At 41.8% G+C, this 25,383-nt stretch overlaps 1 protein-coding gene across 1 annotated transcript in view; it reads left to right on the forward strand.

The window, feature by feature from the left end:
• Nucleotides 1-12,267, forward strand: part of LOC107296641 (F-box/LRR-repeat protein 20) — a gene marked incomplete at its 5' end in the record, with an annotated part of 96,189 nt that extends 83,922 nt beyond the window's left edge. Inside the window, 2 exons of the mRNA XM_015825987.1 lie at nt 9,693-9,767; nt 12,133-12,267. Coding sequence (XP_015681473.1) covers nt 9,693-9,767; nt 12,133-12,267 — 210 coding nt within the window. The remainder of the gene's footprint in view (nt 1-9,692; nt 9,768-12,132) is intronic.
• Nucleotides 12,268-25,383: the final 13,116 nt, after the last annotated feature.

Below are 25,383 nucleotides of genomic sequence, written 5' to 3' on the forward strand. Positions count from 1 at the left end.
TTGCAATAGATACCTTTAAATTATTATCCATTGGATTTAAGGAGAAAGCTTTTTCTTTTATTTTTATCTCTTGCTCCAAATCCCTATACTTTTGTAACTGCTTTCGCCTATGAGCTGTATTCATTGAAATTAGAGCACCTCTCATAAATGCCTTACTAGCGTCCCACACCATTGGCATAGAAGTGCCCTTATTCATGTTTAACATAAAAAAGTCTTTTAAATAATCTTTAAGTATCGTTAATCAAATATTTTTGATCCTTTGCTGTAATGTGAGTTTCTTGTAAACAAACAACATCATTCTTATGTTGCTTCAAATAATAAAATATCTTTTTTCTTTTCTGTGGAGAATTCAGACCATTAACATTCCATGTCAAGAACCTTGCCATCTTTAATGGCAGCGAGCCTCTGGAACGCTCCTTGTAAATCAGCTGTTACTGATCTCTTCGGCCTCGCTCCTCCCAGAGGCTCCGAGATAACTTGCTGTGCTGTAGGTACCACATCCACTTTTTGTTGCTCTCTTTCTTTACGTCTATGAGCTGCACGGGTCATTCTTTGTGATTTCGGATCATCTTTAATTTCCATAAATTGTTGCTTAACTTGGTCTTGATCTTGTAATTTTGTAACACTTGATGATGATATGGCTCCTTCAGCCACTTTATCTTCAAAGATTCCTTCCTTCCTGGTACCTTGTGGAGATGATGGTGAACCTGCTTTCAAGATTGAGATATAAAAGTCCCTTGCCTTTGCAATCGTGTTGAGCCTATAACGTGTTCCCATGTAATTCACCATTATACCAACCGGTATATCCCATCTAAATTGAATTTGTCGCCTTTTCAACTCTTCAGCCAGGAAGGTGAAATCCTTCCTTCTTCTAAGTATTTTGGGTGGTATCTCCTTTAAAATTATAACATCTTGTCCTGAAATTTGAAATTTCTGCTTATAAAAAGCTTGAATAATTTCATTACAGATTGATTTTCTGGAAAAGTAGATAACAACATCTCTTGGAAGGTTTCTCTGTCTTGCAACCCATGAATTAACTCTAAAAATTTTTCCATTTCTCTCATAATTTTCTTCGGGTTGACAGGACAAAACCAAGGCCAAATCTACTGCAATCTCTTCCTCCAAGTTTTCTTGAGCATTTTCTTTCAATCCCCTTATTCTCAAAGCATATTCCATTTCTCTGTATTGTGACATAATGACCTCATTTTGAGTTAAATCCACGTTCTCCTCCACTTTTCCCAGTCTAAATTCCAGACTTTCAACATGTTCCTCCACTTCATCCACCCGTCCATCAATACGTTCTACATTAACTGCCAAACCTTGCAATGCAAACAATATGTCATCTCTCATCTCTGCATTTTTCTCTTCAAGTTTCTTTTCAAAAAGCTCCTCCATCTCCATTCTAATCTGTCTTGCATTGTCCTTCAAAGCATCCTGTAAATCTTTCAGTGTAAGTACCGGAATTGGGGAGAAGGCGGAGGAGTCTTGGCTTTTGGCTGCTGTGGTGTTTGAACAGCTGGGGAGGAGATCGTGCTTTTCTGAGGAACAAAAGTTCCCACACGTTTTGAGGCCATTTTACTTTTCTCTTTCTTCTCCTATACTTTCATTGTATAATATAAAGTCTTATAAAAGCATCAAACTAAAGTAAAAGCAGACAGCTTGCCCAGCCAGTAAACAACAAAGTAACTAAATCTGTTACAGTAGAAAGTCCAGAAGAAAGTGAAAGTCTCTTGTATTCTATCAAAGAAAAAAACGCCCTTCCGCAGCCATCTTCCTTCTTCAAGTTAAAATAAAAAGTGAAGAAGATTCTTATTTATTTCCAGAGTTAAAGTCCCAGTTCATTCAAATTCCAAACCTCCTGGTTAGCTCTGTCTGTTTGTAAAATTCTACTCACAATCTCCTAGAACAACAGAGGTTGAATCCGCGTCTGGCTTTGTTCTGGGAACAAAGGCAGCCCGAGGCACGGAGAAGTCCCAGACTCCGGGGGAGCTCGCCTTCGTCCTCACAGATGAAAAATTATGAGGGCTAGGGAGCTCTACCCCTATCGGGGAAGCTCACCCCCCCCTTTGCCCGGGGAAGGGGATTCCGAGCCGCGGAACAGCTGTTACGCGCTGTTCCTGCGGCTTTGATGCGTCCTCGGGGCAGACGGCTCAGGGAAAAGCCGCCATCGGCGCCGCGATCCAACCGGAAGTCAAGGTTTATAAAATGTTGAAGTTAACTCTAGAAAGTGAATATGCTAAACATTGCATGATTCAGTGGGCAAGAAACTTTATTATAATATACTGTTGGAGCAGTGGGAAAATATGTGGACTAAAGGAGTGAAATTTATGTTAATTCTCCTTAAGGAGAATTTCTGTAAAATGTACCAGTGGTATTTAACACCAAAAAATTATCAAAGATGTACAAGGGTGTTTCAAATGTTTACTGGGAATGTAATTGTAAGGAAGGTACTTTTTATCATATGTGGTGGACGTGTGATAAGGCAAAGACATACTGGGAACAGATCCATGTTTTAATTCAGAAGATTCTAAAAATGGACTTACAAAGGAAACCAGAAATTTTTCTTTTAGAATTATTAGATAAAGAAATGGAAAAAATGGAACTTTATTATTGTATATGTTGATGACAGCAAGAATTCTACATGTCCAAAAATGGAAAGAAGCATAAACTCCCACAATGGAAGAATGTATTGAAAAGATGGTGGAATTGGCAGAGATGGCAAAGTTAACTGCACTAATTAAGGACAAAAATGTAAATAGTTTTGTTTTCACCTGGAAACAGCTTTTGGACTTTCTTCTTGAAAGAGAAAAAAATGAAACTTTGGTTTTGGGCTTGGATGATTAAGTAGGTTATTGCTAAGAAATGGCTAGTAGTATTTGGTGTAAGTAAAAAGTTGATATTATGATTCTTTTGCGTATCTTACTGCACCGAAAGAAGTTGGAAGTTACTGCTTTAAAGCGAAAGGTTTTGGTTATATTAGTCACGATGTCTGCAGCTGGTCCGATGAAAAACTACAAAAGAGAGGGTTTGCATCCATCAAAGAAAGGGACTGAGTTACTTGGCATTAAATTCACGGATTTTTTGGAGAAACATTTAAACTAAACAATGGGGACAGAGAGTTAATTGATACAGAACATTTCTGTCCCCAGCAATTTAAAACTAATAGGGTTATCAGTGCTTGTAACATAGATGTTTGTGTGGGTAAGAATATCAACCTTGCTGTCAAGGAAAATCAAGCTTTTGATAGTGTGTGCCATACCATGTGCACTAATCAAACTGTTGGTAAGGAAGTAGGGGAACTTGGGCACAAAACAGGTTATGTAGAAAGTAAACACAGGGTCAGTCTAAAAGGACTCAAATGTCTATATACCAATGCACAGAATATGAGGAATAAACGGTGAATTAGAAATTCAAGTAAATGAGGGTAGATATGATATTGGTGCCATTACGGAAACTTGGTGGGATGAAACCCACAAATGGAATACACAGCTAGAGGGATTTAAATTATTTAAAAGACACAGACTAAATAAAATAGGAGGTGGAGTTGCACTATATATAAGAAATAACTACATGTCTACAGATATAGAGTACAACAATGATGAAAACTCTTTTTTTTAAAAAAAGTTTTTTTATTAATAAAACAGTTAAAACAAAAAAGGACATTACGTGTCGTTCCAGTATATATAATCCTAACAATTTGTTCCTTGTCATACATATAATTCCTAATCTCTATATATACATATTTTCCTATATAATACAGTCTCAAATTTGTTTCTCTATATACTAGAATACAGTTTTATATACCACAATCTTAACACTAACTTAAAACCCGAACAGTTCTCCTTGACTCGTACCAGCAATAAAATTTGTCCCAGATTTCAAAATAGTCCGTTTCTGTCTTGTCCTTTAATTCCATAGTAAGCCTATCCATATCAGCACACGATAAGATTTTATATAGAATCTCTTCTTCTGTTGGAATTTCTTTGTTTCTCCAGTTTTGTGCGTAGGCCAATCTGGCAGCCGTGAAAATATGTAACATTAAATAAAGTGCCCCTTTATCGTATTTCTGTGTGGTAATACCTAGTAAGAGGAGTTCTGGTTTTAGCTCTACCTCTGTCATTAGTATTTCTTCTAGCCATTTTTTAACCTTGTTTCAAAAGTCACGGGCTTTTGAGCACTCCCACCACATATGATAATATGTCCCTCTTGCCAAATTACATTTCCAGCACATAGGGGAAATGTTTGGGCCCATTTTAGCTAGTCTTGCGGGTGGGAAATGCCATCTATAAAACACTTTGTAAAGGTTTTCTTTGTAGGATGTGGCCAAGGTGAGCTTCCTATTTCGTGCCCATAGTTCTTGCCAGATATGCAGATCAAAGTTGAGATCAAAGTCCCTGCTCCACATTAACATGGTTTCTTTTACCTGTTCTTCGTACATTGCCTGATCTAACAAATAATGATATAACTTTTTAATCATTTTAAACTCAGTACCTAATAGTATTTTATCCAACCCTGTCAATTCTATTTTTATGCCTAATTCTTTTTTGTCTTTCCAATATCTCGCCTGTAATTGAAGGTATGCCCACCATTCTAATTCTATCCCTTCATCTTGAAGAGTTTTCCTGGATTTCAATTCCCCTTTCTCAAATGATGAAAACTCTCTTGAATGCATTTGGGTCAATATAAAAGGGGGGGGGAATGACATTGCCATAGGTCAATTAACTAAGGTATGTAGGAAGCACATCACAATAGTAATGGGGGACTTTAACTACCCTGACATCAACTGGGAGACAAACTCTGCACCAAGTGGAAGATCAAACAGATTCCTGACAAACCTAGCAGACAACTTTGTCTCCCAAAAGGTAGAGAAGGAAACTAGGGTATCAGCCATATTGGACTTAATTCTCACTAACAGAGATGAAATGATAGAACACGGGTGTCAAACTCGCAACGTCACGTGACGTGTCGTGGCGTATTGCGACTTTTCCCCCATTGCCGGCAATGGGGTGGGTGCGGTTTCGGCGTGACGCATCCAGCCCACGGGCCGGCAGTTTGACACCCCTGTGATAGAAGGTGTTGAAGCTACAGGAACCTTGGGGGAAAGTGATCATGCAATATTGGAATTCAACATTATGCAAGCACAAGCAATAGAACAAAGTCAAACAATAGTCTTGGACTTTAAGAGAGCTAATTTCAATAAACTTAGAGCTTGGGAAGGATCCATGGATGAGAATACTCAAGGGGAAAACAACCCAAGAAGCTTGGGAAACTTTGAAAAGTGAGATTATAAAAGCCCAGTCTAGCACAATACCAATGAAGAAGAAAAATAACAGCTCTCAAAAGAAACCAGCATGGCTGCATAAAGAACTCTCTAATAAATTGAAAGACAAAAATGACAAGTACAAAAAGTGGAAAGAGGGGCAGATAACTAAGGCAGACTATCAGCAAATAGCCCGAGCCTGCAAAGATGAAATGAGGAAGGCTAAGGCTCAAAATGAAACGATTGATCCATTAATGGGAGAAAGTGGCAAGAAGGTGACAAAACAGATTAGGAATACAAGTTAAAATAGGCAAGAAAATGGTAAGTGAGTACCTGTCCACCCTAGACAAGTTCAGATCACCAGGACGAGGTGGATTACACCCCAAAGTTCTGAAGGAACTGGCAGAAATGATCTCAGAACCACTGAACTATATCTTACAAAGATCCTGGAGCACTGGGGAACTACCAGAGGACTGGAAAAGAGTTGATGTAGTTCCCATCTTCAAAAAAGGGAAAAAAATAGATCCAGGAAACTACAGACCTATCAGCCTGACCTCAATACCTGGGAAAATTCTGGAAACGTTAATCAAGCAATGAATCAGCAAACACCTACAGGCAAACAAAGTCATAACCAAAAGTCAACATGGGTTTGTCAAAAACAGATCATGCCAGACAAATCTTATTGCATTCTTTCACAAAGCGACAAAATTAGTGGACCAGAGGGATGCTGTGGATATAATTTACTTAAACTTCAGTAAGGCATTTGATAAAGTAGACTACAACCTACTACTTGATAAGCTAAAAAATGTGGGTTAGACAGCATCCCCACCAGATGGATTTGTAACTGGCTGACCAACGGCACTCAATGTGTAGTCCTCAATGGAACTGCATCTATATGGAGGGAAGTATCCAGTGGGGTACCCCAAGGCTCTGTTTTTTGCCCAGTACTCTTCAACATCTTCAATGATTTGGATGAGGGGATAGATGGGGAACTCATCAAATTTGCAGACGACACCAAGCTGGCAGGAATAGCCAACACTCCAGAAGATAGGCTTAAGATACAGAAGGATCTTGACAGACTTGAACATTGGGCGCTATCTAACAAAATAAAATTCAATGGTGAAAAATTAAGGTTCTACAATTAGGCAAGAAAAAACAAATGCACAGGTATAGTATAGGTGGTACCTGGCTCAATAGTAGTAACTGTGAGAGGGCTGTCAAACTGCCGGCCCACGGGCTGGATGCATCATGGCAAAACCGTGCCCACCCCATTGCCAGCAATGGAAAAAAGTCGCGATACGTCGCGACACGTCACGTGACGTTGCGAGTTTGACACCCCTGTAGTAGACAGTCACTTAAATATGAGCCAGCAGTGTGCTGCAGCTGCCAAAAAAGCCAACACAGTCCTAGGCTGCATTAACAGAGGGATAGAATCAAGATCACGTGAAGTGTTAATACCCCTTTATAATGCTTTGGTAAGACCACACTTGGAATACTGCATCCAGTTTTGCTCACCACGATGTAAAAAAGATGTTGAGACTCTAGAAAGAGTGCAGAGAAGAGCAACAAAGATGATTAGGGGACTGGAGGCTAAAACATATAAAGAACGGTTGCTGGAATTGCGTATGTTCAGTTTAATGAAAACAAGGACTAGGGGTGACATGATAGCAGTGTTTCAATATCTCAGGCGTTGCCAGAAAGAAGACGGAGTCAAGCTATTCGCCAAAGCACCTGAAGGCAGGGCAAGAAGTAATGGAAACTAATCAAAGAGAGAAGCAGCCTAGAACTAAGGAGAAATTTCCTGACAGTTAGAACAATTAATCAGTGGAACAACCTGCCTCCAGAAGTTTTGAATGCTCCAACACTAGAAGTTTTTAAGAAGAGGTTGGACAACCATTTGTCTGAAATGGTATAGGGTTTCCTGCCTGAGCAGGGGGTTGGACTAGAAGACTTCCAAGGTCCCTTCCAACTCTGTTATTCTGTTATTCTGCTTTTCTTTCTTTCTTTCTTTCTTTCTTCCCTCACTACCTCCTCTATATCTTTTCCCTCCTTTTCCCCGTTGTCTTTATTTCTATTTGTGTTTTATATTAAATAAAATCCTTTTAATAAAATTTATAATACAAAAAAGAAAAAGTGCCAGGAGCGACTTATGGGAGCAACTTGCAATCTTCCTTGCTGGCTTTCCTATTCACTTTGTGAGTAGCAGGCAGGGAAGTTCATAAATGGTGACTGCAGGATACTGCAACCATTGTAAATGCAGGCCAAATACCAAACTCCCAAAGGTTGGTCACATGACTGCAGGGACATTGCAGCAGCTGCAACTTTGCAGACCAGTCATAAGTCCCCCCCTTGTTTAGCGCCATCATATCTTTGAATGGCTGCCGAATGAGTGGTTGTAACTCAAGGACTACCTGTACTTTACATTCAGTTACATATAAACCTTATGATGCAGAGCTTTGGGAAACTTCTTACATTGGACATAGAACAACTGTCTTTGTTCAAGGGGATGGGTTGGAAAGCAACTACCACAATTACTATTGTTTCTATGCCAGATTTACAGTTGCATGCATTTTACTGAAGAGTGTAAGGGTATGAGAATTGACAAATTATTTCCATTATACTGTATATCACAGACTTAAGCAAGTAGGTGTCTTCCAGACGTGTTGCTTGCAATTTCTAAAATGCCCAGTCAGGGTTGTTTGTATTGGCTGGGAATTCTGAAAATTGTAGGCAACATGTCCATAGTATATCAGTTTGGAGAAAGGTTAATGTGTTCTATTTCCAAAACAAATTCATCTAGTTTACCAAGATTTTGCCAGATATGATCAAGTTCAAAATTGAACCTGTTGAACAGCAGACAGGTTGTCTTAACTATGTTTTGTTTTCCTTTACAAGTTGTCTTGATGTTTCCTGTGCAGTCTTAAATTGTATGACATTCCTGGGCACATTTAAATCATCATTAATGTAACACTGCTGTTCAAGTAGCCCAAGAAGTATTAGTGCAAACTATAAAGCAGGGGTGTCAAACTCGCAACGTCACGTGACGTGTCGCGACGTATTGCAACTTTTTTGACATTGCTGGCCATGGGGTGGGTGCGGTTTTGCTATGATGCATCCAGCCCGTGAGCCGGCAGTTTGACACCCCTGCTATAAAGGAAGAAACTATAGTTGATTTAGCAAATGTAATTTTAATTTTAGATTCCAATCCTTTTTTAAGGATAATATGAGCAGTTTTTAAATGTATGACATTGTAAGAAAACTGTTGATGGCACTAAGGGCCTTAATTATTGCTCATCTGTTTCCCTTGATTCAACATGTGTAACATTTATATTAGCAAAAATAATGTCAGGCGCAAGAAATCAGGAAGCAAGGTGGTTCAGATGACTACAGGTTTATTGCATGCTAACACTCTACAAGAATCTGAACTACTAATGGTCAAAGCAAATTGGCAGTCGATGGAATTCAAGCACTTAGATCTCTTGTAGATGCGGGACTTGAGACTGATGACATGCTTGACCCCTCCCTCGGGCTCAGTCTGGTCATCTACAAATAATACGTGTGCATATTTTGCTTTATGGAAAACATCTTTGTTTTCCCTTTGAAATAAAATATGATTTGAAGGGCTTAATTCTAAAAATGCACTCTTATTTTTGAGAAAAGAAATTCTGGAACTGGAACTGGAATTCATTTGCAGCCAGAGGTCATACTTAAATGGTGTTTGTGTAATTTAGGTAGTCCTCATTTAATGACCACAGTTGGGACTGGCAACTCAATTGCTAGGTAATGTCACTAAATGGAAAATCACATGACTGTAACTGTGCTTATTATTTCACTATAGGTTTCCTTTTTGCCCATTCTCCTGCCCTTTGGAAGCTCTGCGAGATGGAGGGGATGGGTGAAGCACAGTACAATGTGTACTAAATGACTTAGTGCACAGTGCAATGTACACATAGTGTACAGTACAATGTGAACTGACTGTAATGGTGAACATGTGATTGAGTGACAGATGCTGTGAAGGTCATGTGGCTGCATAGTTATTTTTTTTTCAGCACTGTTGTAACTTTGAACAGTTGCTGCATGAGGCAGTCAGTAAATGAGGTTGGCCTGTATATATTTTCAGCAACACACTCAAAATTCAAGGGCTGCAGGAGGCATAGCAATTAGTTAACGATATAACAATGTTTGCAGCTTCTTTGGGGTGGGTTGCTTTTTTTTTTTAAGGAGGGCAGTGAAAAGAAAAATGTTTTCTTGTAAATAAATATTGAAATATATCACCAAATTTCTGGGTTGTGCTGTGAATTGCAGCATCATGATCTGGGGTAAGGAAAAACAGGATTGACTGTACCTTGCCCACTCATGCTATAAAAGAAAAGTACAATGAAGAGATCTAGAAAATTGTCTGTTTTCTCCTTTTCTGTCCTTCTCCTCTTAGCTGGAAGATGAAGCTCTCAAATACATTGGTGCACACTGTCCTGAATTAGTGACTTTGAATTTGCAAACGTGCTTGGTAAGAAGTTGGTCATTATGAACCCAGCTTTTTCTCTTTTCTTGTAATGTGACAGCTTTGTTAATTACCTATTCCACATCATAATGTTTTATGTTATCACTATTGGCTTAGCAGAGTGGCTGTTTATTTTATAGTAGAAAAGTAATGGGGATAGGAAAATGTTTAAAATATGAGCAATAAAATAAGCTGGAGGGAATGGGATGTACAGATCAAAATCTCTACATTGTCCTAGTTCAACTAGTATTTTCATGAATCAAGCAGTTGATTTTACCATAATTAGATCAGATGTGATTTATTTTGCCATTTTTATTGTTTTGGGCTTGGTCCCTTCAGATTCTGAATTGTGAGGATCACTAAGGAAAAAATGCTTCAAGCCTGAAGCACAGTAGGTTTAGGAGAAAATTAGGGAATTACATAATTGGCCAACCATCTGTATGGTTAGGAAGCCTGGCTAACACTGGCACAATCTCTCAATTTCTATAGTTCCCTTGACACCCTTCATGTTTCTACAGTCTGTTTCTCTCTCTCTCTCTCTCTCTCTCTCTCTCTCTCTCTCTCTCTCTCTCTCTCTCTCCTATATCTATCTATCTGTCTGTCTTTGTGTATTGAGGGGAGTGGCATACTGCAAAGTAAAGCGTTACTTTCAGCATTATAGCAATAGCACTTAAACTTCTATACTGCTTCACAGTGCTTTACAGCCCTCTCTAAGTGATTTACAGAGTCAGCATATTGCCCCCAACAATCTGGGTCCTTATTTTACTGACCTCAGAAAGATGGAAGGCTGAGTCAACCTTGAGCCAGTGGGAATCAAACTGCCCAACTGCTGGCAGCCGGCAGTCAGCAGAAGTAGCCTGCAGTACTGCATTCTAACCAGTGAGCCACCACAGCTCTTTGTGTTGTGTTATGTTGATTCCAAGAATACTTTTGAGCCACCAATGGCCCCAATAAATATGATAGATCATTGCAGTCTACTATTTTGCTTCCAGATGTATCTATTTGACCAGAAAAGGGATAAAGATAGATTGAAATAAAAAGGAGGTAGCAATTACCTGATAACTCTATCCTTCTTAATTAAATTCTCCAAGGCAGCTATTTTGTGAATGGACAAGTTCTCCTAGACACCATTTTACAAATTCCCTATGTGTTCCCCAAATTTCAAACAAGCCAATCAAACTTGTAGGTTGAAGATTCATGATGCACTTTCTGAATCACTTGGTGCTTTACCTTCTTTTCCCATATACACAAGAAAACCAACATGGAAGTAGCATCTGAGTAGAATTATTGGGTAGCAAGTCTTCAGCAACCTACTGATGAATATGTGTGTTTGTGCATGTGTCCACACACATGTAGGGTTGTGCAATATTGAAATGGCAAACTATCCTTTATAATAATGAGCCTTCCCCTGTACAGAAGCGTTTCTTTCAAACTGCAGCTTTCCCTCCATCACTGTCTCCCTAGTAATGCATTTAAAACAAGAGTTTTTGTAAGACTTGCTTTCTGGCACTTTTATTTTTAAAATCATATATGGATACTCCATGCCTGATCCTTCAAATCAGCTGTCATTTTTCCTAGCATAATTTGAATTTTGAATTGGGGGCTTTAAAATACTCTTTTGGCTTGTACACTTTTATGACTGACCAACCAACCAACCAACCAACCAACCAACCAACCAACCAACCAACCAACCAACCAACCAACCAACCAACCCAAAAGCCACTATATACCACAAAGTAAAACTCACTTTATTCCATACCCAAACTCTGAAGACTTTGCTTGACTCCATTCAATGACTAAATGTTTTTAAACTCTCAAATTGGCAGCTATTTCTTCGCATTTCTATATAATGAATACCACTTTAAAATCTTGGGAAGTCCTCTCTAAAAACATTGTAATATTAGCATTTAGTCTAGTAAATCCATCTGGTTTTCGTTTGCCTTGTACGTGAATTTTTTTCCAAAGTTTGTTTGTAGAACAGGCTGGAAAAAAAATCTTTATTTTGAGCTGCCATGGTTTGTTGGTCTTGTCTTCTTTTTGATTAAACTTGTGTTAAAATACAGTCTGTTTTATGTGTGTATAAAGAAGCTGGAAGAGGAAGTACATTTCTTTTCCAAGAAAGTATCGTGGACCAGTTTGTGGTGATGCCAAAAATGGAACATTTATCCAAAAACAGAACTGATTTGGGGTGATTGTATGCAGTTGGCATTCTGGTTTTTCATGTGATAGTTGCCAAATAGTCATTCATCCAAATGTTTCACCAACAAATACTTTTTAACATTTAATTTTAGAATTTGCAGAGCAAATTGGATACAGCATCACCCCAATCCTGCTTCTCACTATGATTGATTGATTTCCTTTCCTTTTCTAGCAAATAACAGATGATGGCCTCATTACAATATGTAGAGGATGCCACAAGATGCAATCTCTATGTGCTTCTGGCTGTTCCAATATCACTGATGCCATCTTGAATGCATTAGGGCAAAATTGTCCAAAAATTAGGTAAGTAGGCGTCTTCTTTGTGGTCTCCATGATTCACACACATGGGCTATGTGCCTGCTTGGAATCTTTTAGAGCTTATAGAATTATTTGATGGGTGCTCTGCCCTCATGCATACTATGTGACTAGACACAGCTCCTGCTGAATCACTTCAGTTTTGACCACCACTGTGTTGCATGTTCTTCTTGTTCTTCTTTAAGCTGAACATATTTCAGCATGACTGAAATACTTTTTTATTTTTATTTATTTTATATTTCCTATTACTTAACTGCCCATCTCCCTCCCTCCCTCCCTTTTTTAAACATTTTTTTTTCAATTCTTCAAAATTCCTTAGGATTCATCAGGATTAGAAATGTTCATCAAGATTAGGAGTGCACAAAACATTTTGAAATTGAACCATTTCAGCTTTGAAACCCCCGGTTTTGAGTGCAAAACGTGTTTCAAGTGTGTAACTAGCTTATTTAGCGTATGGCATAGAGCACATGGATAACAGTAATAAAATTATATCTTCTTCTTCTTCTTGTGCCATATCCGTTATCGGACGTTGGCGATCATGTTGGCGATCCTGTTTTTATCAGCAGCTGCACGAAAAAGTGCTGCTGAGTTTTGTCCAAACCAGTCCCTTAGATTTTGAAGCCATAATGTTCTTCTTCTGCCTGGACCTCGTTTGCCTTCAATCTGTCCCTGGAGGATTAAATGGAGTATGCCGTATTTTTCTGGGTGTCGCATCACATGTCCAAAATATTCTAACTTTCGTTTTTTAATTGTTTTGATGATTTCCCTTGGCTTTCCCAGGCGGCTTATCACCTCATTTCTGATCTTGTCAACCCAGCTTATACGTAACAGCTGCCTGTAAATCCACATTTCAAATGCTTCTAGTCTCTTCAGGTGGCCTTCTGTCAGAGACCAACTCTCTACTCCATAGAGCAGGATAGAAAAAATATAGCATCTGACAAGCCTGATTTTCAGTCTTAGGCTTATGTCGTGACTGCAGAAGACCTTTTTCATTTTGAAGAAAATAAAATTATATAGGAGCACATAATACTATGGTACACGTATGATGGAAATATGTAATCAATTTTGTAAGGTTTGAGGAATTCAAAAAATTATAGGTTACATTTTAAAATACGTTGATTCATAAGAATAGAAAAAGTGTTCTATATATTAATATCTAGGCCATTTGTCCAATTAAGTGCAGTATTTGTTAGTTGGAGAAAGTCTGCTTTTCCTCCTGTATAAGCTCTCAAATGGCAGCTAGTCACTATGTGATTCACTGTCTGACAAGGAACACTACAGTCACATTCAGGGCAGGATACTCTGCCCTATTTAAACAGAATCTTGGCAGATACCATGCAAGGTACAGATCCTATTCAAAGTTTTCCAGCACTGGCAAGTGGCACCAAAACCCACTAATTTTTGTGTCAGGTCAGATATCTTTTTTCTGGAAACTGAATCCAGTTTACTTTCCAAAGGGATTTTATATCAAAGTTAATGTTATGTAGCTGCTGTGCAAGTATCTGTGGGGGATTCCTGGATTTAAGCCTTCCAATTGATAAGTATGGCATATCGGAGTGCACCGGTAGATTTTTTTGTACTCTGAGAAGTGCATCTTGTTGTCTTAAGGCTGGTGGGGCAATATGGCTCAGTATGGGAAGCCAGCAGGTCGGCGTGGTCTTGATGCACCCACTTATTATCCTCATTGTATCATTCAGTCTAGCATCCAGTTTATTTGTATGGCAGCTGTTCATCTAGACAGAGCCACAATATTCAGCTGTAGAGTACACCAATCCCAATGCTGATGTTCTGAGTGTAGAGGCAGAGGCACCCCATTTAGTTCCACCAAGTTTATGGAGTATGTTATTTCTGGTATTAATTTTTGCTATGTGTTTCTTGTGAGAGAGAATTTCCGTCCTTTGGTAACTGGCATGTCAGATATGTATAGGTTGAACTATGTGGGAGCCAGCACAAAGCCTTGTGGTAGGCCATTATTTAATTTCACTTTGCTTTTTTTCTTCCTATTATTAATTGAAAAGTCCTGTCACTCAGCATATTAATAAGGTGGATACTCTTTTTGACATGGGATGATCAGTTGTAGTTTGTGTAATAAACCTTCCTTCCAGACTGTGTCCTAGGCTGCGATCAGTTCCACAAAAACTACTGTGTTTTTAAGGCCTCGTTGGAATCCTGCTTCAGTGTGACTTCTTAGGCTCAGCACCTGGTCTTTGCAGTTTTGATTTTTTTGAAATCCTGCTTGTTCCACAGGAAGATATACTTCAATTCTAGGGCTGATCCTGTTTCGGGAGTAATCTTTCTAAAAATTTATAGCAGGAGCTTAAAAGAGCTTTTGGGTCATAGCTTTCTATCCTGTCGTTTGGTTTGCCTGATTTTAAAATTGATATCAATTTGTGTTGGTAAGCAGCCGCTGAAGACAATATGTGAGAAAAACATACTGATCTATTTACGTGTGCGTTGCCCACAGTTTATCAAGAATTCCAGGTGGACTCCCTCAAATCCTGGTGCTTTACCACATTTGATGTTTTTTTTATAAATGTTTTATTAATTTTCTATTTTCACAAACAAGTGCCCAATAGGCAACGTGATGACTGAGTCCATTAGTAATTCTGTGGTACATATAAGCTTCTTCCAACTAAGTCCAATATTACACCCGCCAGTACATCCTCTCTTCTTCTGGTAATAACCATTTTTCCGCATTAGGCAAATACAATTCTTATTATTGTTAGTAAACATACAATTGCATATCAACATTTGTTAATTTTTTCTACTAATATCAATAATATCAGTTTAAAATATCTTTTCTAACCAAAGCATATCTTAATTGCATTTGCACTCAATTTCCACTTATTTAATCCATATCTTATTTTTGCTTTTTTTCAATTTTAATTTCCCATCCATGTTCAAAGTATCCCAATCATTTATAATGTCAAAACAAGTTATATTTGGGCAACCAAAAGCATCCCTTATTCAAAGTTCTTAGCATATTCTTATTTCCCTTTTCATACCAAGATATAATATTCTGATTACAAATCCTAACTATCTAGTTATAATAATACTTCTATTTCTAACAATCTATTCTTAACCATATTCAAACCTCTAATTAGTAATATAGCATACCCTCTAATAGGTCAAAGCTTCTGTTTCCTTCAATCTTACTCTAGCTTTCTTTCTTTGCCAACTAACTTTCCAAGTCAGTGCATTTGGATCATCAAATAATTCTTCCTCTATTTTTGTATATATTATTTGAAACAAGAGAAAACATTTGGTTAAAGTATTTTTGGAAGAGCTAGCCCACTGATATTCATTAAACCGCCTCCTTCCTTCTACAGTTCCCCACAGTTCTGTTAATGACTTTATCTTCCATTCCATCAGCTCTCCTTCCTTGTCATCCAGTATGTTCTGAAACCTTGGTTTGTAAAATGTCTTTTCCATTTCCAATATTATCATTGTTTCTTCTGAGTTTTCATTTATCTGAGTCTGGTCATTAGTTTCTTCCTTTAGATCGTCAATGTTTCTGTCAGCATTCTCTAGTTTTCCTTCTATTTTCTGGGTTGCTAGTTCCTTCTCTGTAGTTATTTTCTGAGTTTGTAGATTTAAATTAGAAAATTGTTCTTTTATCTCCTTTGTGTTATTTTTAACCTGCTCACAAGCTAAAGTAATTGTTTTTTGTATTAATTTCAACATGGAATTTCTTTCTGTGTTTCATCAGTATTTTCTTGGTAATATGGCAAGTTAAGGCTACTGGGAACAGATGTTAAAGATGGCATTTTACTATTTAAAGCTGAGTATGAAACATCCATTTTATTTTATTTTTTGTAAGTAGCCTTTATAAATTTATCCAACCAACTGTCTGTTCCTGACTCTCCCGTAAGCAGATATAAGTAAAATTCAAATTGTTCTGTCCAGTAAGAAATATACCCTTTCTGTGCAGGGAGAAAAAAGAACCATTGAATGTTGTTTAACAATCAAGATTTATAATCCAAAGTGTTCCATATGTTTCTTCTACAGAAAAATAAATCCACAATACAGTTCTGAAAGTCAGTTCAAAATTCAGACAGGCCAAATTTAGAATATTTGTCTCTGCCACACAGATAAGCAGCCCCCAAGCCTGTTACTTTTTTCTCAGCTGCAATTCTCAATAGTAAAAGCTTCCAAGGCCAGCCAAAGTCTTATCTAGTTCTGGGCTTCGAGCCAGGTTTCGTTTAGGCATAAATAAGTTGTAATGCCGTATTTCACCACTAGATGTCATCAACGCCATTTTCCAGTTTTTAGATCCAAAACTTATATTGTAAACTTTTCAAGTTTTTTTTTTAAAGAAAAAGGTCTTAAAAACACTTTTAGTCCCCAAATTTTCAAGCTGTATGTATATATTAATTCCAAATAAGTCTTATAGGTTTCACCATTTTCCCCAAGTAATTAATTTGCCGCTTTTCTTTTCTGAGGGAATGGGACAGAAATTCCCTTTCCCTCTTTCATCGGGGGGAGTGCTTTGGGCAGATTTTCAGGAAAAGGTCTTAAAATCATAAACAGAGGATCAGGTCTCACCCAGTTTCATCTACGTTGCTATAAAGTTGCTTGGTAGTGCTTGTTGTCTTCCGTTGTCAGCAGCTTCGGACTGGCTATGCGAATGCAGCCAGTCTTTCCCCCGCCGGTTTGGAGGGCTTCCTCGGATCAAATGGGAGGGCTGCCGCTGCCCCCCTGCAATCAACTAGAGTCCCCTTCTTGCTTGCCGCCTCTACGGGGCGACTTTCGACGCTTTCCAGGGTCCCCCAGCAGGGCAAAACCGAACGCGAAAGACGGAGCCCCGTCTTCCTGTGTTTGGATCGCCACGACGTCAAAACCGGAAGCCCACATTTGATGGTTTTGATGGCAGTATTGACTTCATCTGCAGCGAAAGGGTGATGAGACAGAGGTGAAAAATGCCATTAAGGGAGATGGAAAAATAATATAAACAAATATTTTAATTAACAGGAGTGATGTTTAGCAAGCATTAACTAATATTATAAACTGGCTGAGTGTGATGACCTGTGTGTAATTCTATGAAGAAACATGTTACAAGAAATGTTAACTGAAGGTCTCAGATGGTGTAAGATATTACGTGTGTCGGCAGTGTGGTTTTCTGTCAATTGTATCAACTTCCTTTTTTCCTATGGGTGTGGGTTCAAGATATAAACTTCTCTTTTTTTAGTGTGTTAAAGGTAGATAAGAAGTTATCCATTAGGTTATGCGTGGGCGGCAAGCTGTATAAGAATGACACCCTGGCAATAATCCAGGGTTCGGAATTTGTCATATGAATGCTCTGAACCTTTGCGCAAATAATAAACCTGTGTTCTCCAACCCTTCGTGGTCTTGTCTTCTGATGTAAGTATCGTGGTTTTTCCACCACAATTATCTGGCGACCGCAGCAGGACGCAAGGAGTCTTGGGGCTCTCTGGAGGGCACACCTCGGTGCCAGGGGCCTGTAGTGTTAGGGGGAACATCCCAGGCGCCATCGGACCTTTTACTCCGAGGGACTTCCCTGTGACACAGGGCTCCAGCATCGGCGGTTAGCCACTCCAAGAACCACAGGTGAAGGGAAAGGAGACCAGGCATCTTTCCAGCTGGCTAGAGGACAAAGGATTTGCCTGCAGGCAAGTATTGAATGGGAAAACAATCCCTCCCTGTAAGCAGGGACGGGGGAGAGAACTGATCACCCTCTCTTTGGAATAAGGTGGGAGGACTGTTGTGTGAGTTGGATGTGAAAGGCTACTGAGTTTCCCACAGGTGGCCATGAGAGTCTGGCACCCTGGGCCAGTAGAGACTGAGTGGCGTTCGAATTTCCCATCTGAGGCCGTGATCTTCCGGTTCCCTGGGTCTAACGTGAACAAGTGGAACCCCCAGTGTTATCCCGAGTGGAAGGACCCCTTACCTTCCTCTCACCCCTTTCCTCTATTGTCTTGTCTGGTGCCCTGGGAGGATCGGGGGGGGGGGGTGGAAGTGTGCCCCTCACTCTGTTAGGGTGTATGTTAAAGCATTTTAGTTCTGCTTATGGGACCCAGGACTATGGTATTAAGTGGAGCAGGCATAAGTTGAGGATTTTCTGTGAAGTAGACTGGCCAAGCTTTAACCTAGGCTGGCCTGACACAGGGACGTTAGATCTCTCTATCACTTTAAAAGTACATCAGCTAGTGTTCCACCCCACGTTAGGACACCCAGACCAGGCACCCTATATTGATGTGTGGCTCAGCTTGTTGCAAAGACCTCCACCATGGATTCAGAAATGCAAAACAGAACAGTGCAGACTCCTAGTATCACGTGTCGTGCCACCCCAGAAGACTAAGAGATCCATCCAAGTTCTACCTAGTTGCCCAGAAGAACTGCCACATCTGCCGTTGTATGTAGCCCTGCATGAGTTGGGGGGTATTTCCTTAACACCAGCCTCCTCATTAGCCCAAGGATCCATGTGACGTTTGGACCGGCTGTCCCCTATGTTAAAAAGTTTTGAAGATAGAAAAAGCCGGGGACTAGCCATAACTCAACAAGGCATGGCTGGACCTTCAGCAAAAGGTGCTGAGGGCGGAGCCGAGGCAGAGGAGGAACGGGAGGAACTGCAAACAGAAGACAGAGAAGTGGAAGAACCGATAGCTGAACGAACAAGGGCAAAGACTGAGCAGGCGTCTTTGAATGCCCCCCCTTAGACAGGTGGATCAATTAGTTGTCAGTAAGGATGATCCAGCAGAAATAGCCACAGCCCCTCTATTCCAACATGTGCCTTTTACTACATCAGACCTTCTTAATTGGAAATTTCATTACGGCCCCTTTAGTGAGAAACCAAAGGAAGTGGTAGATTTGGTGAAAACCATTGTGGACACCCACAACCCTGCCTGGATAGATATGCAGCAGCTCATGGGGACTTTGTTTAATCCTGAGGAAAGAGAAAAGATTCGGATGGCAGTGACAAAAATTGTGAAGCCCTCCCAACCACTGGCTCGTACTCTGGAAGAGCATGTTGAGCATGAATTCCCTTCCAAAGATCCCTTATGGAATCCTTATCATGACCTCCGGGATCTGCAGGCTTATCAACAGTTAGTGGTGCAGGCAGTTCGTGCAGCAGGAAAGCCATCTGTTAACATGTTTAAACCATCCTTCGTGGTACAAGAAGCCACCGAGAGTCTGGAAGCATTTTACACTCGATTGCTTGAAACCTATCAAATGTACAGTATACACCCATTGATCCAACAGAGCCTGAAAATGCACGAATGCTTGCCATGGCCTTTATCTCACAAAGTGCCCCTGATATCTGTAGAAAGTTACAAAGATTGGAGGGAGCCCTGGGAAAGCCCATGAGTGAATTGATGGAAGTGGCCAGAAAGACTTTTGTTAATAAGGAAAAAGAGGAGGAAAGAAAGAAGGACCAGAAGATCAAAGGAAGGCTGAATTGCTGGCTGTTGCTATGATGGGGGTGCCAAGAGGAGGTGGCAGAAGTAGGGGAAATGGAATGACGTTAGGATGAAACCAGTGTGCCAAATGTAAGAAGGAAGGACACTGGAAGGGTGAATGTCCAGAAAGAGAAAAGGATGAAGAACAAGGAGGGGGGAGAGGCAGGTTTGTGAAGAGCTACAGAAGTGGCCCAGGGAGAAGCCAGGGAGGGAGAGGAAGAAGAGGAGGATTGTCAAGAACTCCCCTCATAGGCCTGGCTGAAGTGGAGGACTGGGACTGAGACCGACCGGGTTCAGCCGGCCTCCCGGAACCTGTGGTCAGTCTAACAGTAGGAGGCAAACCTATTCCCTTCCTTGTGGATACTGGAGCTACCCGATCAGTCCTAACTCAACCCCTAAGCCAGTGGTTCTCAACCTGTGGGTTGGGACCCCTTTGGGGGGGTCGAACGACCCTTTCACAGGGGTCGCCTAAGACCATCGGAAAACACATATTTCCAATGGTCTTAGGAACCGAGACACCGCTCCTCTATCTCCTTGCCCTCCTCTTCCTCCTCCCCTTCTTCCTCCTGCTGCCCCCCAGGCGGCTCGGGCGGGCGCCGGGACAAGAGGGGTGCCTGGGGGGGGAGCAGCCAGGCTGGTGGAGGGGATGGCAGGGGTTGCGCGGCACCAGCCCCCACCGCGGCTCCATTGGATGGGCGGAGGGCGAGGCCGGGCAGCGCGGAGTCCCGGCTGGGGTGGTGGCAGCTGTTTCCTCACCCTCCTCCTCTCCTTCTTCCTCCTGGTGCCCCCCAGGCAGCTCGGGCAAGTGCCGGGGCAAGAGGGGTACCTGGGGGGAGCAGCTCGGCTGGCGGAGGGGCTGGCAGGGGCCGCGTGGCACCAGCCCCCACCACGGCTCCATCGATGGGCAAAGGGTGAGGCCAGGCAGCGCAGAGTCCCGTATGGGGCAGCTGCTTCCTCGCCCTCCTCCTCTCCATCTTCCTCCTGCTGCCCCCCAGGTGGCTCGGGCGGGCGCTGTCCCCACCGCGGCTCCATCGATGGGTGGAGGGCGAGGGCTGGGCAGTGCGGAGTCCCGGCGGGGGTGGCGGCCGGGCCGGGGGTGGCGGGAACCCCTGACGATGCAGCCGTAAGAGAGAGAGAGAAAGAGAGAGAAACAGAGGAAAAGAGAGAGGAAAGAGAGAGAAAGAGAGAGAGGAAAGAGAGAGAAAGAGAAAGAGGGAGGAAACAGAGAAAGAGAGAGAGAGAAAGAGAGAGAGGAAAGAGAAAGAAAGAGGAAAGAGAAAGAGAAAGGGGGAGAGGAAAGAGAGAAAAAGAGGAAAGAGAGAGAGAGAGGGAGAGGAAAGAGAAAAAAGAGGAAAGAGAGAGAGGGGGAGAGGAAAGAGAGAGAGAGGAAAGAGGGAGGGGAGAGAGGAAAGAGAAAGGAAAGAGAGAGACAGAGAGAGACCGTTTTGACATCTAAAATGAAGATAATACTGCATATATCCTTGTTTACCTTTATTTTATATATACACACACAAACATACATACATACATACATACATACATACATACATACATACATACATTAAAGGTAAAAAAGGATATATGCAGTGTTATCTTCATTTTAGATATCAAAAGGGTTTTGCGGCTCCCAGTGTTTTGTTTTCGGTGGGAAACATGTCCAAGTGGCTCTTTGAGTGTTTTTGGGTTGCCTGCCCCTGTCCTAAGGGAGGCCACGCTGCTTCGCGGCCCTTTCCGTGGAGGAGGCTGAAGTAAGCTCTGCTGGCGCTGTCGCCCTCTTGGCTCTCTCTCTCTCTCTCTCTCTCTCTCTCTCTCTCTCTCTCTCTCTCTCTCTCTCTCTCTCTCTCTCTCTCTCTCCCTGGGCGCTTCTCCAACCAGGCTGGGTGGAGCCGGCAGAACGGCCTTCTTGCCCCCCCCTACCTGGCCAGCTGGATGTGGGGTTGGGGGTCACCACAACATGAGGAACTGTATTAAAGGGTCGCGGCATTAGGAAGGTTGAGAACCACTGCCCTAAGCCAAGTTTCCCCCCACTCTATCAATATACAAGAAGCGACAGGAAGAATCTTACAGCGTCCATTTTTAGAACCCTTAAGTTGCACTATGGGAGGAAGAACCATAACTCACCAGTTTGTATATATGCCAGACTGTCCCATCCCTTTATTAGGAAGGGATCTGCTATGTAAACTAAGGGCGCAGATCTCCTTTGAAGAGGATGGCACCATGGCTATGAAATATGGAAAAGTACTAATGGAAGTACCTCGTGAAGAGGAATGGAGAATGGTGATGCTGGCACGAACGGTACAGAAGAATGCCAGATGGAAGGAATTTGATGTACCGTACCTGTGGGCAGAGGACAACCCCCCCCCCCCCCGGTTCTACAAGGCATCTCGGAAAAAAGCCCACTTGGTAGCAGTGAAAGTTAGATACTTGGGATATTTAACATAGAGGAAGGAAAGAGAACTCTCGGACATGAAAGGAAAGGGGCCATCTGCCAGCTGCCTGTACTGAAGAATAGGAAAGAGTTAAGAGGATTTTTAGGTGCTGCTGGCTTCTGCCGAATATGGATCCCTAACTTTAGTTTAATAGCAAAACCCCTGTATGAGGCCACAAAGGGAGGAGATAAAGAACCATTGCGATGGGAACAGCAAGAAAATAACAGCTTCACTGCTCTCAAGGAGGCTCTAATGTGCGCCCCTAGTTTAGGGCTGCCAGATTTGGAAAAGCCTTTTCAGCTGTCCGTAGATACAAAGTGATTGGAGTTCTCACCCAGAAACTAGGAACCTGGCATCGTCCTGTTGCTTATCTGTCTAAACAGCTTGATAATGTAGCAAGGGGTTGGCCGGTTTGCCTTAAGGCAATTGCTGGAACAGCATTGTTAACGCAGGAAGCTAATAAATTCACCTTTGGGCAGGAATTAACTATTTACACGCCGCATGCCCTCAAAGCTGTCTTGGAAGCAAAAGAACATTTGTGGCTAACTAACCCACATATGCTAAAGTATCAAGCCCTGATAATTCATAACCCAATGATTACATTAATACAATCAAACGCTCTGAATCCAGCAACGTTGCTGCCTGAACTGACCTGGACACCACACATAGTTGCATACAGACCATAGAAGAAACTTATGCTAGCCGTCCGGATATGAAGGACGTTCCCCTCCCTAATCCAAATTTTACAATATATACAGATGGAACTAGTTTTATGCAAGAAGGAACTCGAAAGGCAGGATATGCTGTGGTGACTTTGGAGGATGTATGGGAAGCTGAGTCCCTTCCCCCAGGCACCAGTGCTCAGCTTGCTGAATTGCATGCATTAACTAGAGCCCTGGAACTGGCAAAGGGAAAACGCGTTAACATTTATACAGACTCTAAGTACGCGTTTCTGACAGTGCAAGTCCATGAAGCATTATACAAAGAAAGAGGTCTAATAACAGCAGGAGGAAAGAATGTTAATCATGGATCACAGATATTGCATCTGCTGGATAGTGTATGGAAACCCAGTGAAGTAGCCATAATGCACTGTAGAGGGCATCAGAAGGGAGTATCAGATATTCAGCTGGGAAATAATAAAGCAGACCGGGAAGCTCGTATTGCAGCACAAAAGACATCTACTGTACAGACAAACTGCCTAGCTGTATGGGACCCCCAAAATCAAGAGCAAGTTAAACCAAATTATTCCCAGGAAGACCTAAAGCAAATTGAGGCACTTGAAGCACACCAGGAAGATGGCTGGTGGATCCTGCCAGACCAGCAAGTCTTTATCCCAGGATATATGGCATGGGATGCAGTACAACAGGTCCATAGGCAACTGCACCTAGGGAAGACGGTGTTAGCAAATGCCCTGAAGCGAGAGGTCTATATTGATAAAATACACAGCATTGCAGCAAATGTTTGTGCTAGGTGTGGGATTTGTGCAGTCAATAACCCAAGGCAAGGACCCCAACTGCCTCAAGGACACCAACCCAGGGGAAATTACCCCTTTGATTCTCTGATGATTGACTTTACTGACATGCCACGTTCAGGTCCCTATAGAGCAATGCTAGTCATAGTATGTACATACACTGGATGGCCAGAGTGCATCCCTACAAGGACAAAGAAAGCAACAGAGGTCGCAAAAGCCTTGCTTCATATTATTATTCCCTGGTATGGGTTGCCATCTAGAAGTTCTTCAAACAATGGTCCTGAATTTATCCATAGAGCTACCCCAAAAGATAGCAGCTATGTTAGGAATAACATGGAAGCTACGCTGTAGTTTCCATGCTCAATCGGGGGGACGGGTGGAAAGAATGGATAGAACCATTAAGGATAAATTGGCAAAATATGTCAGGAAACCCAACTTAAGTGGCCAGACGCCTTAAACCTGGCCCTCGTTGCAGTACGGTGTGCCTCCCAAAGAGGATTACTTGTGTCACCATTTGAATTATTATATGGCAGAGTCCCTAACCTACTTAGGCCAAATGTCCAGAACACTGGACCAGTGGCAGATACTGTCAAATTGAAACAACTGCAAACCCTCAATACAGTAGTACAGAGGCTGCAACAATATGTCTTGACCCAAATGCCCCATGTCCTGGTTACACATACACATGATATATATCCAGGTAAAGGACTGGAAAAGGGAAGTTTTAAGCCCCAAGTGGAAAGGGCCATATACTGTTGTTATGTGTTCTCCCCTTGCTATTAAGGTGGCAGAGATCAAATCGTGGATCCATTGGTCCCGAGTTAAATTGGCTGCCCCTGCCCAGTGGAAAGTGAAGAGTGACCTAACACACCCTCTTAGGCTAACTCTAGGCCAGTGGTTCTCAACCTTCCTAATGCCGCGACCCTTTAATACAGTTCCTCATGTTGTGGTGACCCCCAACCCCCCATCCAGCTGGCCAGGGAGGGGGGCAAGAAGGCCGTTCTGCCGGCTCCACCCAGCCTGGTTGGAGAAGCACCCAGGGAGAGAGAGAGAGAGAGAGAGAGAGAGAGAGAGAGAGAGAGAGAGAGAGAGAGAGAGAGAGAGAGAGAGAGCGCCAAGAGGGCGACAGCGCCGGCAGAGCTTACTTCAGCCTCCTCCACGGAAAGGGCCGCAAAGCAGCGTGGCCTCCCTTAGGACAGGGGTAGGCAACCCAAAAACACTCAAAGAGCCACTTGGACATGTTTCCCACCGAAAACAAAACACTGGGAGCCGCAAAACCCTTTTGATATCTAAAATGAAGATAACACTGCATATATCCTTTTTTACCTTTAATGTATGTATGTATGTATGTATGTTTGTGTGTGTATATATAAAATAAAGGTAAACAAGGATATATGCAGTATTATCTTCATTTTAGATGTCAAAACGGTCTCTCTCTGTCTCTCTCTTTCCTTTCTCTTTCCTCTCTCCCCTCCCTCTTTCCTCTCTCTCTCTTTCCTCTCCCCCTCTCTCTCTTTCCTCTTTTTTCTCTTTCCTCTCCCTCTCTCTCTCTTTCCTCTTTTTCTCTCTTTCCTCTCCCCCTTTCTCTTTCTCTTTCCTCTTTCTCTTTCCTCTTTCTTTCTCTTTCCTCTCTCTCTTTCTCTCTCTCTCTTTCTCTGTTTCCTCCCTCTTTCTCTTTCTCTCTCTTTCCTCTCTCTCTTTCTCTCTCTCTTTCCTCTCTCTTTTCCTCTGTTTCTCTTTCCTCTCTCTCTTTCTCTCTCTCTCTTATGGCTGCATCGTCAGGGGTCCCC

Source organism: Protobothrops mucrosquamatus, unplaced genomic scaffold, assembly GCF_001527695.2.
Source record: "Protobothrops mucrosquamatus isolate PMUCROS unplaced genomic scaffold, P.Mucros_1.0 scaffold2913, whole genome shotgun sequence".
Classification (NCBI taxonomy): domain Eukaryota; kingdom Metazoa; phylum Chordata; class Lepidosauria; order Squamata; family Viperidae; genus Protobothrops; species Protobothrops mucrosquamatus.